This window comes from Lampetra fluviatilis, chromosome 27 (genome assembly GCF_964198595.1).
Source record: "Lampetra fluviatilis chromosome 27, kcLamFluv1.1, whole genome shotgun sequence".
Lineage (NCBI taxonomy): Eukaryota > Metazoa > Chordata > Hyperoartia > Petromyzontiformes > Petromyzontidae > Lampetra > Lampetra fluviatilis.
In genome coordinates this window covers 13,238,731-13,254,186 of record NC_136301.1, presented here as the reverse complement: position 1 = coordinate 13,254,186, position 15,456 = coordinate 13,238,731, and the positions used below count along the sequence as shown (strand labels likewise).

At 52.1% G+C, this 15,456-nt stretch overlaps 1 protein-coding gene across 1 annotated transcript in view; it reads right to left on the bottom strand.

Annotated features, from left to right (window-relative positions):
- The window catches only part of LOC144942420 (EP300-interacting inhibitor of differentiation 3-like), a 28,091-nt gene extending 19,991 nt beyond the window's left edge, over positions 1-8,100 (bottom strand). The window contains 5 exon segments of the mRNA XM_078869292.1: positions 878-1,008; positions 2,747-2,827; positions 4,238-4,412; positions 7,877-7,895; positions 7,897-8,100. Of these exon segments, the coding sequence (XP_078725418.1) occupies positions 878-1,008; positions 2,747-2,827; positions 4,238-4,412; positions 7,877-7,895; positions 7,897-7,949 (459 nt within the window). The 5' untranslated portion in view covers positions 7,950-8,100.
- Between the last annotated feature and the right edge of the window lie 7,356 nt (positions 8,101-15,456).

The following is a 15,456-nucleotide window of genomic DNA, read 5'->3' as shown; positions in this document are numbered from 1 at the left end:
TTCCTGACCTGCTTTTTTGCTTTTACCTTCTACATAGCAGGGGCTCGGTCCCATTAGCAGCAGTTGCACTTTAACAACTCTGCCCCCCCCCTCTCAGCCAGTCTACATAACAAAGGCTCAGTCCTTTGTTATGTAGACTAGCTGTAGTTTCAGCCGCACCAACCTTACCATAATAATAAAAAGGGGGCCTACCAGTATATATACAAGAACTGTTTTCTTGGAATTTATCTTACTTGATACAGCTATCGTGCTGCGACGGTTCCACCTGAAGACGGAAGCTTGTGTTGCCTCCGAAACGTCGTGATTTTTATTAAATTTTTATTTTATTTTACTTTTATTAATTAACATTTTTTACCTACGTGACTTTACCGAAAGAACCCAAGAATAACAATGAGCAGACTACATGGCAGCTAAAACGCAGCAAATTGGCTCAGTAGGGAGTAGAGGTGAAGCATCTGCCAGTCATCTCAGTCAAGTTAACCCATGGCAATTGGGTCTGTACCATGACTCCTGCCAGAGGGCCTCTGACACTTCACATGGCCTCAAAGTACACCTAGCCTGGCACAAGTGCCATGGTGATGTCACCTCCACTTAGTGGCGAAAGGTAGTTATTGTTGTTGTTTTACACATGTGAGGGTCGGTGGCCAGCACCACACCCTTTGTCTCTCAAGTGGCAGTGTTCACACAACGTGCCAGGCATTCATTTGAGGCTAAGTCGACATAGGGGAGGCCCAGGTGTTGGTGGCTATGAGCGCGAAATTAACTTGGATTTCCGGGTTTGTAGCACAGCGCGCTAACCAATGTGCCACACATGTACACACTCTAGCCCCCTCTGAAGCTCTCTCTCGCGCTCTCACGCTCTCTCACGCTCTCTCACCACGTGCTCCGAGAAGACCCCTTCGTCGAAATCCAGGAGCCCCGTGTGCAGCTGCGTCGCCTTCTCCTGTCCGATGGTGGCTGCCAGCACCAGGAACTGCGAGTCCATCGCTGCTTCCCGTGTCTCCTTCACTGCAAAGGCACAAAGCCTACTGAGGCTGCCGGGGCAAGTGCTGCCAGTATGCACCAACGAAAGCAGGCATGGCCTGCCTCTCGACAACTGGCAGATCACCAGCATCGATTCAAGCGAGCTTTACTCTGTTGATGAGACAATGAATGTCTAAACTGGCTTAAATTTTGGCTTATACTGAATCAATGCTGCTGAAATGTGGCTGATGGGATGAAAACAAATACTTGTGTATAGATGGATAAATGAAGGAGATGTAGTGTCTGCAAATCCATTCTGCTCAACTTCTCCACAAGAACGCCTGTGAACGTCATGTTATGAGGGCGTTAGTGTGGCCAGAACTACGCCCGGCCACCTTCATCAACCAAGAGCACTAACTACTGAGCCACCATTCTCCACACACACAACAGCCGCCAATCTCCACGAAGTGGAGGTGATGTCACCACAGCACTCCACTCGTTTTCTTGAGCGCTCCTCTGCCCTCCACTGTTGTTGGAGGGCGACTACCTCCAACTGCCCGGTAGTGTCCTTCACGAGCCTCCTCTAACGAGGAGGAACATCAGTCCATCTCTTCTCGAGCCCATGCCATGTCAAATCAGCTCCCTCTGTCCAATTAAACATAAGCTGCTTGGACATCCGGTGGCAGGGCATGTGGGCTGCATAACCCAGCCAACGCAGCCTTGCTTGCCGGAGGAGCTTACTGATGGACTGTGTCTTGATCTTTTCAGCCTGAATGTTTCTAACTGGCGCAAATGTTCCATTTGAGGGCTCCACGTCTCACAAGCATACAGAAGGGAGGGCATCACTGTGGTCGAGAAGACCTGAAGCTTAGTATGGAGCGATAGGTCAGGAAACTTCCACACAACGTTACGCAGCTGATGAAAAAATAATGCCGCTCAACTGATTTGGAATGAAACCTATATTGCTAAAGTGGAGATGGTAATAAACACACTGCCCAGGTACAAACACTTCTCCACTCTCTCTACAACTGCCCCATCACTCATGAGGAGCGGAAGAGGTGGAGTATTTGATGACATAAAATACCCACGCAGGTGCTTTGTTTGTGGAATTGATAGTAAGCCCCATCTTTTAAAAGCACACTCCAGCCAAAGCCATAGCATTTCCAACTACACAGAGCGAGTAGCAATCTCTTGACCACAGCCGGCCATCAATCAGCCTCGCACTGTATCTGCACAAGATGGAAATTCCTCCAGTACAACCATGGAAAACATCTCAAACTACGTGATCAAAGAAGATTATTTAAAAGTGTAGGGGCCAGAGGACATCCCTGTCGCACCACAAGGTGAACAGGGAATGGCTCCGACTCCTGGCCACGTAGCTTTACCCAGGCCTGCCCACCATCATGAAGGTCCTTAATAATTGTGAGGAGAGTGTCAGGGACTCCGAAAGCACAAATAATAACCCAGAGCCCTGGTCTATTTATGATATCATAGGCATTAACCAGGTCAATGAAGCAGAGATATAGGTCCTGTTAAAGTTTTGTACACCTCTGCTGTAGCAGGACAGAGAATATAGTGTCTGTGAAGGAGCGGCCTGGTCTGAAACCACATTGGGCCTCCACAAACCTCTCCTCAGTTTGCCTGGCAAGGTGGTGTTTGATTATAATTATCCTTGCCAGGATATTTACTGGCAATATCCACAAATACAAACAAAGACATACAACAAGGTAGTAGGCATAGAGAGCGTAAGACAGATGGACAAGTGAGTGGACATGACACTCACCACTACGGAAGAGTTTCTGACTCTGTTGAAGAGCGGTCGCGAGTCCTTCGTTGTCTGGCTGAATGAGTTCCTCTCGGTCCTCTGCACACGCCAACGCAGAGTAACGCACACGGTTATAAACACACACACAATCAGATACACAACAACAGCCACCATTCACCACAAAGTGGCAATGACATCACCACAGAGCTTGTGCCAGGCTAGATGCATTTTGAGGCCACGTGAACTGGCAAAGGCTCAACTGACAGAAGGTCATGAGACAGAACCAGGTGTCATGGGTTGACTGAGATGACGACCGTATTTTCCCCCATATAACCCGCAGACGCATATATCCCGCAAAAATAGCGTTTTGTGTAAAACAAATTTCAGATAGCCCGCACCTCCATATACCCCGCATGTGAATAGTTCATATATTTAACGTCGTTACCGCAGCTTAATTCCATCATATTAATACGAAGTTTACATTTGTAATACATTCCTCTATCAATTGTTAACATTAAAAGCAGAAAGAAAACAAACTAACCAGAAACGAGTGACCTTTAAACAGTAAATAAGTAACAAAAGTAAATATCCAATAAATAAGTAACACATAACTGGTAGATAAGTACAGTTTTAGCACTGGTAGATTGCGCACTGCGCAGATAATAGCGGCACTACGGTAACTCCGTTGCCCCCCCCACCTCTCTCCCCCAGCTGCCCCACCCCCCAACCCCCACCTCTCTTCCCAGCTCTCCCGTCGCCGGTAAACAGTGCGAGCACTTCAAACATTGTCGTTTAATTGTACAATTGATTAAAAACGTGATAACATGTGCAATTTTAGTGCGAGTGGTTTATTCAGCAGTGCTTTAGGCAAAGGTAAGTGTTGCTTAGTAGATAGTCCTACCATGAAAAAATTAAACGAGTCATGACATGTCACACGTGCAAAATATTTTTGGGATAGCCCGCATCTCCATATACCCCGCAGGGTCTTGTTTTGTTTGTAAAAAGTGGTATACCCCGCGGGTTATATGCGGGAAAATACGGTAACCCTAATTTAAGGGCAACAGTCTCCAACTGCCAAGTAGCATCCTTCACGAACCTCCTCCAGAGGCCGATCTTGACACCACTAGTATCAGTTGTCCGTCCGGTGCTCAGCAAGACGGTTACTGCAGACATGCCGTAGTGAGTTTCAATAATCGAGCCTTGTCGATACGATGCTACATGCCACTGTGTTGGCTCTGTCACGACTCAATCATGGCCGAATGTGTCATAGAACCCCGATATGAAAATTGCTGCACCTGACTATATTTTGCACGTGGTGATCAAACGACATTCTCGTCGAGTAAGGTGCCGAGGCTCTTTAGAGGAGTATAAAACTGAATCCTGGAGTCTACGACCTGGTCACCGTATTGTCCATAGGAGTGGACTCACACCCAGGTCACCGTGTTGTGAGTGTGAGTGAACTCACACCCTGGTCACCACCGTGTTGACCGAGTGTGAATGGATTCGCACCCTGGAGGCTGTGCATGAGCATGCGGTACTTGTGTCGCAGCTGCTGCCTCTCCCTGTTCACTTCTATGTTGCGATTGTAGCCCTCCCAATCTTCATCCTCTCCTCGCTCCTCATCGTCGTCCTCTTCACCATTCGTCGCCATCGCCTCCTCACTCTGCTGTCTCAAACGTGACATCTGTCAACGATGGAAATAACAAGGTTAGAGGTAAGACAACCCAAGTCAAACCCAGTCTATATCCAACCCAGCCTTATCCCAAGACCTATCTCCAACCCAGGCTAACTTTAACTTCAGCCTATCTCTAACTCAGTGTACCCCTAATCCAGTGTACCCCTAACCCAGTATAACTCTAGCCTAGTCAAACTCGAACCCTGCCTATCTCTAACCCAGCCAATCTATAACCTGGCCCAACTCTAACATGGCCTCACCATAACCTGGTCTATCTCTAAGCAGACAAATCCTTAACCCGGCCCAAATATAAGCTGGTCAATCTCTAATTTGGACTCTCACACAGCTTATCTCAAACCCAGTCTATCCCTAACCCAATTATTTGGTGATGCTGTATTGACAGTGGTGCACAATCACAAAAACTCGACACATTCATCAATAACACTGTCAATAAAACATTTAATATAAAAATTGTGTTTTGGGCAATGGCTTTTTATTCAGCACAAATAGGGGCCGGAGAGGTGGAGGTGACAATACGAGTTGGAGATTGAACTTTACACCAATAGGGCCTGGTGAGAATAAAATGTATAGTGTTTTCTGATGACCAGATTCCAAATAGGCATATGAATAGTTACATAATAGCAAATCCTTAAACATTGTAAAACGAATTTAGATTGAAAGTTAAATTGTAAAATGTTGCTGGAACAATGCATTGTGGGATGATGTATTCTTGTCAGCACAGGGCACAATCTACTTGCATTCCACGGCCCAAACGCCATCTCAATTAAAGGAACTTACTTGCCCTACATCCTTGAGAAATAAAATGAGGTACACACAATCTGCTGTCCTATAACGCCTGTTATAATGCGAATTGGAAATAACACGATTCATGCATAAGGGAATACGTTTTTTATCACTATAATGCAAATTTAATATAACGGAATTGAATAAACAGAACTACGTGGCATTAGTAGGAATAAGCGGTTGTACGGCTGCCTCGGCGTAGCATCATCACACAAGGTGGGATGCTGTTGGATGTTTCTAGATGCTACCCACGTGCTTCAGTCTTTGTTCGGCCTGCATACGCATCTCACGTGTTATCGCGGTGTTTTTCAGGAACGCAACTATCGTGTCATAGAACAGACTGTATATGAAATTAAAATAAAATTTAAAAGAGAGTTGTGCCTATCTACCTCTAAACCAATCTATCCCTAAGTCTATTGTCACGTACGTGGAAATTAAATTCACTGGGAGGATCTATGGTGATGCAGAGTACATTTTTGTATTGGTATTGGGACACCGAGAAAGTTGGCAATTTTTCAGCACAATATTTAATATTAAAGCGGAATACAGTAAGTGTTTAACGCGGTAAATGTGTTCCTGAAAAGTGCCACATTAAGCGAAAAATGTGTGAAATGAAAAGAATTTCCCCATAAATAAGGAAACGATAAAGTTCGGCGAAATGCGATGTAGTACACACACACACGCAGTGAGATTGTCAGACACTTGACAGAGGGAAAACCATTCTGGTATCACTCAGCGTACTCTTATCACTGTCCCGCTCAGCTGCGCAAATAAGGAAAGTTCGTCGTCGGCCACTCGAAAACCGCGTGGTAAGTGCGCTCAGTGGCGTTATAACGGTGCAAAAGCAGTGGTGTAGTCACTACATTATCAGTGGTGTAGTCACTACATTCTCAGTGGTCTAGTCACTACATTATCAGTGGTCTAGTCACTACATTATCAGTGGTCTAGTCACTACATTATCAGTGATGTAGTAACGATATTATCAGCTCAGGGGGTTGCGGCAATCGGTCAGGTGGGTCCCCAATATTTGATTTGTCTCACACGGTCGCACCGAGACTATTATATAACACGGCTTCTCTTGCCTCATCACATCGTCGTGTCGCTCACGGTCTCGAACATATAACGCCGTGGGGGCGCTCTGTCTTCACAAAATGCAGCCACGATAGCTTCGTAGTCACACCCCCTTTACAATATTACATTACTGCTCAAATTAAATAAAAATGTGGAACGTAAATGAAATCATTTTCACAAAAAAATAGTTTAAACTGTGCGCATTAAATAAGTGTGAAATCTTGACTTAAAGCTTTCGTGACTGCAGGAATTCATATTATTTGGGTCTTTCGGTAAAGTGACGTAGATAGGTTCAAATAAAAAAAATCTACGTCATCCTGCTTGTTGCGATCGAAACGTCGTAGATTTTTTTGTTATTTTCTTTGAACCTATCTACGTGACTTTACCGAAAGAAGCAAAGAAAATAAATAAGTGTTGTTTTTTATACACTGTTGTTGAAAACATCTCTCGTGGTGGTTGTCAAGGGGGACCCAACTCGTAGCTTTGGCCACCAAGGAGGGATCGCATTCCGCGTTTGCGAAGTGTTCTCGAATGGAATACCGCGTTATAGCGAAACCGCGCTCTAGTGTGAACACCACCACGCGTTAACGTGTGCACGTGGCACCGGTATCACCGGAGGGCGCCAAGAGTCCAAGTTTGTCTCTCCCTTAAGACAACCCTCATGACCTTTGCTTGATCTCGTGTAAAACAAAGATCCCCCGTATAGCCTTAACATACTGTTGTAGCAAGTGCTGTAAGCGAGCACCTATGAAGGCCGGCACGGCACACGAGGGGGGTGGATGGCCGAGACCACGCCCGGCCGCCTTTGTCTTCCCAGTGGCGATATTTACACATCGCAGCAGATACTCATTTCAGGGTCAGTCGACCTAAGGAAGGCCCACGGGCAGTTCAGGCAATCGTCACTGGTGTAAGCCGTGAGCGGGAATCGACCTCGGGTCCTACGCCATGAATATTTACATTGATTTAGTCAATTAATACTGAGGCATATAACCATGTCCGTATCTAATTGAGCAATAGTTTGATATCCCTTTAAATCTTAGCATGTATATTATGCTTTCTGCCCTGCTCATACGAGACGTCTCAGCCGATGTCTCCTCTGCTCCCATCTCCGAGTCGCTGTTTATATCGACGGGGTACAGTAATTGTATTATCCCCTCCTCCAACACGTGCCCCCCCCCCCTTCCATGCCTGAACATTTCAAACAATGAAAGCAAATTAACACGGATACCAGCCAGTATTATATGTATATTATAAACGCCATTTCAAACACATCCTGCGAAGAAGACCAAACCAAGATTCGCCAAGCGAGAAGCTGCAGTGGCGAGCCGCCCCCCCCCCCCCCACGGATCGCCGCTGCGTTCGGGCCTGGTCTGGAGGTCGGACACAACCCGCACTACTTGCTCGATGCGCTCTCACACAGCGGGGCAATGCGCATCGAGCAGCGCGACACTCTGACACCGGCACCGCTCTTCCCCGGCTCCCTGGAGGTCTGTGGAGCATCCTGCCACAGTGCCACCAAATATCTGCAGAGACATTGCGCGAACCTGCAAAGGATTCGCGCGTTTTCTTGCCCGCCCATCGTGAACCAAGACCTCAACAATGTTCCTCGCCACCGACTCCCGATCCCTCTGCCTGGGGTCGCGCTGCTGCCGCTGCTGCGGCTGTCGCCATCCTAGAATGTCACCCAGAACGCCGGCGGACGGAGCCAAAGCCACGCGGAAACGTCCGGACAATCAACGCGGCATTCGAGACCAAAGCACCACCACCACCGGCACCCCCCGGCGTTCGCGTGATCCTCCTCGTAGACGCCGATGGTGGAACCGTGACCCGCATCGGGACACCAGCGGCCGGGCCGATGCGCTCACCTCCTTCAGGAGCGATCGCTGAGAGCCCCGCGGGGCTCGCCACTTGCCGACCTCCCCCCGTGCCGCGCAGCGAACAAGTCGCGCGCTGATGACGTCATCTCGCTCTCCTCACCCAACATGGCCGATCCGCGTGCTGCGAAAAGCACGCGGGGGTCACCGACAACGCCATTAGACCACGGCCGCTCGCACGTGGATTGGGGGGCACCGCTGGGGCGTCTGGTTAGGGGGCACTGCTGGGGCGTCTGGTTAGGAGGCACCGCTGGTGCGTCTGTATGGCGGGCATATCTGGCGCATCTGCCAGTCACCTCAGGCAATCAACTCAGGGCACCTGCCGGCTCTGTCCTGCGACCTCCTGTCAGCAAGCATTCGACACTTAACATGGCCTCAGAGTGCACCTAGTCTGGCACAAGTGCCGTGATGACGTCACCACCACTTCGTGACCGCCCTAGGTACTCGACTGTGCCTGGGGCGCCACTAGGGAGACAAAGGTGGTCGAGTGTGGTGCTGACCATCTCATGTTCCGTCCCGGCCTTCATAGGTGATCGATAACAGCATTTGGCCCAAAAGTCGATTTCGACTGTACGGGGATCTTTGCCTTTGTGGGTTAATAGGTTTGTATCCATCGAATTATATCGACGGGATCGCGTATCAATATGTTTGTGAAGGGGTCCATTACTATAATTTTCCATTAATGCTGGTTCAATCTCCCGGCGCGGCAGTTTAAACATCGGAGCGAGTTTATCAACTCCGCCCCTTTCCGTTATCCACCCAGCAGCGTTATGAATGGGTTCAGTCGACGTGCAGGTCACTGCGTGTGGTGGGGTACAGGGCGGGTATTACTGGTAGGAACCTCCTGGTTACACCAGCCCACAGGGGATTATTGTGTCTGTCCGTCCGTCGTGAAGGGAGGGGCTGGGTGGGGAGGGAGGGGCTGGGAGGGGAGGGTGGGGAGGGGCTGGGTGGAGAGAGGCTGGGTGAGGGGTGGGACTGGGTGGGGAGGGGCTGGTCACCCCGTGGTGCCCTTATAAAACTCAACGTTTAACCTACTAACGCCGGCTTGGGCCCGCTCTCACAGTCGGCTATATTTGTGGAATACACCACGCCGCCGTTGACCCTGGCCATTGGCCGAGCAACCCAACGTTCCTACCAGCTCCCTCCGCAGGAATGTGTTCTCCACCTCTTTCAAGATATCTCGCCAGAATGGGAAAGTCGGCCGAATCCCTCTAGAGCTCCCTCTAGTGGGAGCTCGGACCGTTGACACACCGAAAAGGGAGACATTCATTCAGCAGTAGAGAGAAACTGGCGCATCGTAATTGACATCATTAATGAACCATGATTTGCACACACGCACACTCCAGACCGGTTTGGACATTCGTTCTAAAATCAGCAGTCAACGACCACCTCCTCACGACTTCAACTCAACACACATCAAATAACATCGTCAGCTCACCACTTCATGAACCCATGATAAATATGTAGTAAGTTGCAGGAAGCTTGGACGACGTAGTTGGAGGCACACGTATTTATTAACACAAACGTATTTACAGAGATGGGGATACACAACACTTGAAGGGGTATCGGCCCCTTCACCCGTCTAACAGGGAGACCCAACGTCTAACCCGGCTAGCCTACTCCCAGGTCCTCCACTACAGAGCTAAGGGAGGCTATCTATCCCAGCCCTGGTCAAGCTGGGATTTACGGCACCCTGAGTCTCCAGACCGGCTCTTATAAGAACATCGGTCTGGGCTCTCGGGGCCACGCCACCGGCTTTCCCTGGTTGGTCCTGACAAGGACAGCGAGCCAGGGAAGTTCCAGGGCCTACTCTAGCTGGTCTTCAGTCTTCGCTGGTTAAAACTAACACTCGACCTCGAGCCCTCCGGCTCACCACCTTATATAGCAATCGGGGGGGCCGTGGGGGATGGCAGGTGCGGACGTCGATGTAAGCACCTTCTCTGCGTACGGCCATAACCACGCCCCTTGTGTTTGTTTCCCATCCGTACCAATACACCTCTACATAACCCCCCCCCCCCCCCCTGTACAGCCCGCAGCCGTCCCCGGCTGCAACAAAATCCCAACACGATGCCTTCCCCCCCGAATTCGCGTGTGCCTCGCGTAACTTTAACAACAACAACAATAACCAGTAACCAACAGAGGGAAAAAATAAAAAAAAAACCGACCCGACGTACCCCCCCTGAATAAATACCCCATCCCATAAACACACAACATATATACATATATACAAGCGCCCTGGACGCCCCCCGCAAGGTCCCCACCAGCGGCTGACCTCACAAAAGTCTGCACGTTTTGGCGCGCGTTCTTGCAGCGGGGCCGTCACAAGGGGCAGCCCCGGTTGGACCAGTGGTGGGCGCCGACAGTTCGGGTGCGGGAGCGTCCGGTATGTCCAATGAGCCACCCCCGACCCCCCCGGGTGGGGTCGCAGGACGTGGGCACGTCAATCCCGGTGCACCTGGAGGTGGAACAGCTGGTGACAAGTCAGTCGAAAGCAGCGAAATCGGGGAGTCGGTGGACCCCTCACACGTTTGGCCACGCGTGTGTGTGTGAGGAACCTGGGGCGCAATGAACGGTTTCAACCGGGAGGGGTGCAAGTACCACCGACGCTTTCCCCATCGGACGCGCACACATTGCGGCCGCAAGACCTGTATGACTTCCACGGGCCCCCGCCACGGCCGTACCAGCTTAGACGAGGTCGCCAGTGGCACCTGGGGACAGTGCAACCACGCCTTGTCCCCCGGTTTCCATTGGAGCACATGTGCCCGACCCAGCCTAAGCCTCTCATTCGCCCTCTGGCGGAGTTCCGAATTCTGTATGGCCGCCTCCCGCGCCTCTGTTAATTTCTCGATGTCAAATTTGACGTGGTCGGACAATTTAGAGTTTGCATGCGGCGTCGAGAGCTTTAGCTGAGTCGCAACAGGCGGGTTAGCCTCGCGGCCATACATCAGGAAGAAAGGCGAAAATCCAGTGACCGCATGAGGAGCCATTCTGTAGGCTACCAAAACCCCCGCAATGTGAAGGTCCCAATCGGTCTGGGATTCAGAGACCTGTTGGGACAGCATGGACGTGATAGTCCGATGCAGCCGCTCCACCATCCCGTCAGTTTGCGGGTGATATGGGGAGGTCCGAATTTTCTCCGTACCCAGGAGCTCGCACACTTCGCGGAGGAGTTTCCCCGAAAAATGTTTACCCTGGTCGGTCAGCAGCCGCTCCAGAGCACCTTTGTCGAGGACGTAGCCCTGGACAAAGGCCTCCACGATGGCTGCTGCCGACTGGTTAGCCAGGGGCCAGGCCATAGGCCATCTCGTGAAATATTCAACCCCTGTCAGTAAGTACCTATTTCCCCTAGGTGTAGCGGGAAATGGCCCGAGAATATCCAGTGCAACGAGCTCGTTAATCCGGGAAACTTTTATCGACTGCAGCGGAGGGTTGGACCCCCTCGCCGGTGGTTTCCGCTGCGCGCATTGAGTGCACGACCCCAAGAGATCACCCACGTCCCTTGACATGCCCGGCCAGGAAAAATTGAGTTGGAGCATGGCAAGTGTCTTGTGAGTCCCCAGGTGAAGGAGCCGCTCATGCGCAGCCCACACCACTCTACCCCTCAATGCGGAAGGCACCACCAGCCGGTGGCGGCGGGATCTCCCGTCCCAGTGCATTAAAAGCCCCTGGAACAACCCCCACGAGTCAACGTTTGCCGCCCCCTGACCAACCCCCCCGATGCGACGGCGCAAAGCGAGGAGGGAGGGGTCCTCCATTTGGAGGCGTCCCCACTCTGCCACGGACAACCCCAGCAAGGAATCCCTCCCTTCTTGCTCGATAGGACCCGAAGTTGAAGGCACATCGGCGGCGGCCGCAAGGACCGAATCAGCGATCACATTCGGAGGTCTACAACGCCCCGAACCCAAGAGGCAAGCGCACTCGGAAGTGGGCGGCAAACGCGACAGAGCGTCAGCGTTCGTGTGGCGGACGCCCTTACAATAGGTGGTGACAAAATCGTAGTCTTGGAGAATCTCCAACCATCGAGACAACTGTCCCGATGGTTGTTGAATCCGCAAGGCGTACTGCAGCGCCGTATGATCTGTACGGACGGTGAAATGTCGACCGTACAGATATGGGCGGTACTGCTGAATGAAATAAACGATCGCCAATAGTTCACGACGGGTAACGCAGTACCGTTGTTCCGCCGGAGACAACACCCGACTACCGTAAGCTACCACATGCTCTACGCCCCCAATGAGCTGCGAAAGCACGCCCCCAATGCCTGTGTTGCTTGCGTCTGTATCGAGCAAGAAGGGTTGTGAAAAATCTGGATAACTCAATGGCGGAGCCCCCACCAAGGCATCCCGGAAGGAGCGAAAAGCAGCCTCCTCCTCCGGTTCCCAATGAAACCTGACTCCCTTGGACGTCAAGGCATGCAAGGGTTTCGCGATTGTAGCGAAGTCAGCTACAAACCGTCAGTAATACGACGCGAACCCAATGAAACTCCTGACCTCCCCCACCGAGGTGGGGGTCGGCCAGGAGCTGACACATTTTGTTTTGGCGGGATCCGTGGCAATCCCCGAGCATCCGACAATGTAACCCAAATACCGCACTGATTCGCGGAGCAAATGGCACTTCTGCGGTTTGAATTTCAAATTGGCAGCCCGCATTTTGAGGAAAACAGCACGCAACCTCTAGATGTGGTCATCGAATGTTTTACTAAAGACGATGACATCGTCTAAGTAAATTAAACATGAATCCCATTGCAACCCCGCCAAGACCAATTCCATTAACTGCTGAAAAGTTGCCGGCGCAGAATGTAGCCCCATCGGCAAGCGGTTACATTGAAAAAGGCTGTGCGGCGTACGGAAAGCAGTCTTAGGTTTAGATTCGTCATCCAGAGGGAGCTGCCAGAATCCAGAAAGCAAATCCAACGTGGAAAAGAACCGCGCCCCCGCTAGGGCATCAAGCGATTCATCCATCTGAGGAAGCAGGTATGCGTCGGCCACGGAAATCTTGTTCAACCGACGAAAATCGACACAAAACCGCAGTGAGCCATCGTGTTTTTTCACTAAAACGATTGGTGCACCCCAAGGGCTGGTAGAAGGGGATATAATAGCCGCGGCTAGCATGTCGTCTACGGCCGATTTGACATGATCCTTTTCGGCAGGACTCAACCGAAAAGGATTTTGGCGGATTGGCGCGCTGTCACCCGTGTCAATATGGTGTCGCAGCAATTTAGTACAACCAATATCAAATTTGTGTTGACTAAAAACGTTGGCAAACTCGCGCAGGAGAACTCGAAGCCTCTCACGCTGTGAGTCGGACAGGTCCACTGATCCCGCGCAAAGCGCATTCAGCCATCCCTCATCACGGTCCGAATGCGGTCGCGACAGAGGATCGGTGCTCACCTGACCCACGACCGGTTCCTCACAGGGCGCCGGCGTTGCGTGTGCAAGCACGGTCCCTTGAGGAACCACGGCCGTTCGCGATCCCACATTAAGGACTGCAATGAAGGGGTCCCCGTCCCCTTTTACCATGGTCTGAGCCACTAGCAAATCAGGTCCATTGACCCCGGCTCTAGATGGTCCCAACAGGACCCCCCAATCCGCAACTCCCTTAGCAAACGGCCGACGCAACCTAAGAGGCACGAGCATCTGAGCTCCCGGTGGTACGCGTACAGTCCTCGCCACGAACGCCTGCACCGTCGCAAATGCCGTACGCTCAGTGGTGGGGGAGGACAAAAACATTATACGTCGGCCCGACGGAAGTTCGATGCAACCCTGGTCGATCAATATACGGATAGGTATTTTGGCCAAGAAATCTGTCCCCAACAGGCACGGAAAGGCCAGCGAGGAGGAGACCAATACCGACCCGGATAATTTGATGTCCCCAATACAAATTTGCGCGTGGATCTGCCCAATGATGCCCAGCGAGCCCCCGTTAGCAGCATAGCATGGAACCTCAACGGGGAGCAAAGGACGGCTTTGAACGGGAAGGATGTTATAAATCAAATCTGATATAATATTCGCCGATGCTCCTGTATCAATTAAAACCCGCACCTCAACCCCATCAATGTGACCGACCACGACCGATGACCCCGCCGACGCGGCAACAACACGATGGGCGAGCTCCGACCACTGCCCCGGTTGGAGCGCCCGCCACATTTCGGAACACTCCGACGCAACACCTGGCGATTTGCGACCCCTGTACGTTGTAGTGAGTGAGTGTGTGACAGGTGTGTGCGTAGGCCAAACATGTGAGGTGCCACGACTCGCCGTATTCTGCTGCTGGAGCTTGGGTAGAGGCGGCGCGGTGTCCGGACGAGGCGTTGCTCCGCGCCGTCGAGGAGCCCGGCATCCTGAAGCCACGTGGCCCTGAAGGCCACAGTTGTAGCAGCGTGTGAGCGCCCCAGACGGCCTGGGCTGATCCTGGTGGCTCGGTCTGTTCCGAGCTTGTGGTCCCGCGGATCTCCAATCCACCGGCCGCTCCACCGCGCAGACCTCCTCCGATGGGAGGGTGGTTGCCGCCATGGCATGCCCGGCCACTGCCTTGCTGGCCTTGCGACGCAGGGACCGCAAACTTGCGTGGATGTGGCGCGCGACCAGCAAGGAACACATCTCTGTGTCGTCTTGTGCCAAGACGGCAACATCCAACTCGTCCGCCAGCAGCAACAGCTTTTCAGTCACCATGGCGTCCACTCCTTCCTCGTCCATCCGCGAAAAAGCTGCCTTCGCCAGGGCCAGGAGAGCTGTTCGGAAAGCCAGGGGCGATTCCTTGGCGCCCCGATGGCGATCGTGGAACAACTGCCTGCAGTCCGAAGGCGGCCCGTAGACAGCGGACAGAAGCTGTAGCGCCAACTGCAGCGTGGTGCGCTTTTCCTTTGGCGCCGAGGTGAGGGTAGCCAGGGCGTCATTGTCGGGCATCGCCGGCAGCGTGCGTGGTGCTTTGTCGTTCGTCCAATTCGCCATTTCCTGGTGAGCGAGGAACCGTCTTCTGAAGCCTCCCCAGTCCCCGTCCTCGCCCATGAACTCTTTGAGGGGCGGTAGTCACTGCTGTAATGCGACGTCCGTGGTCGTGGATCGCGCCCCGTCGTTCCCGGCACTCGGTACAGTGTGGGCGGGCAGAGCATATGGCATCGCCGGTCGCTCCGTTGGTGACGCGCTAGCCGGTGTTGATGACGTTGCGGCTTCTGCTTGGCAATCGGCGGCCCCGCCCTCTGCTCCCCCTGTAGCGATGGCGGGAAATTTGACTGGGGGCCGCGTTGAGATGGCGGGAAGCGGCGCTGCCTGTCGGCGCCGTCGCCCCGTGCAGCTTCTCCA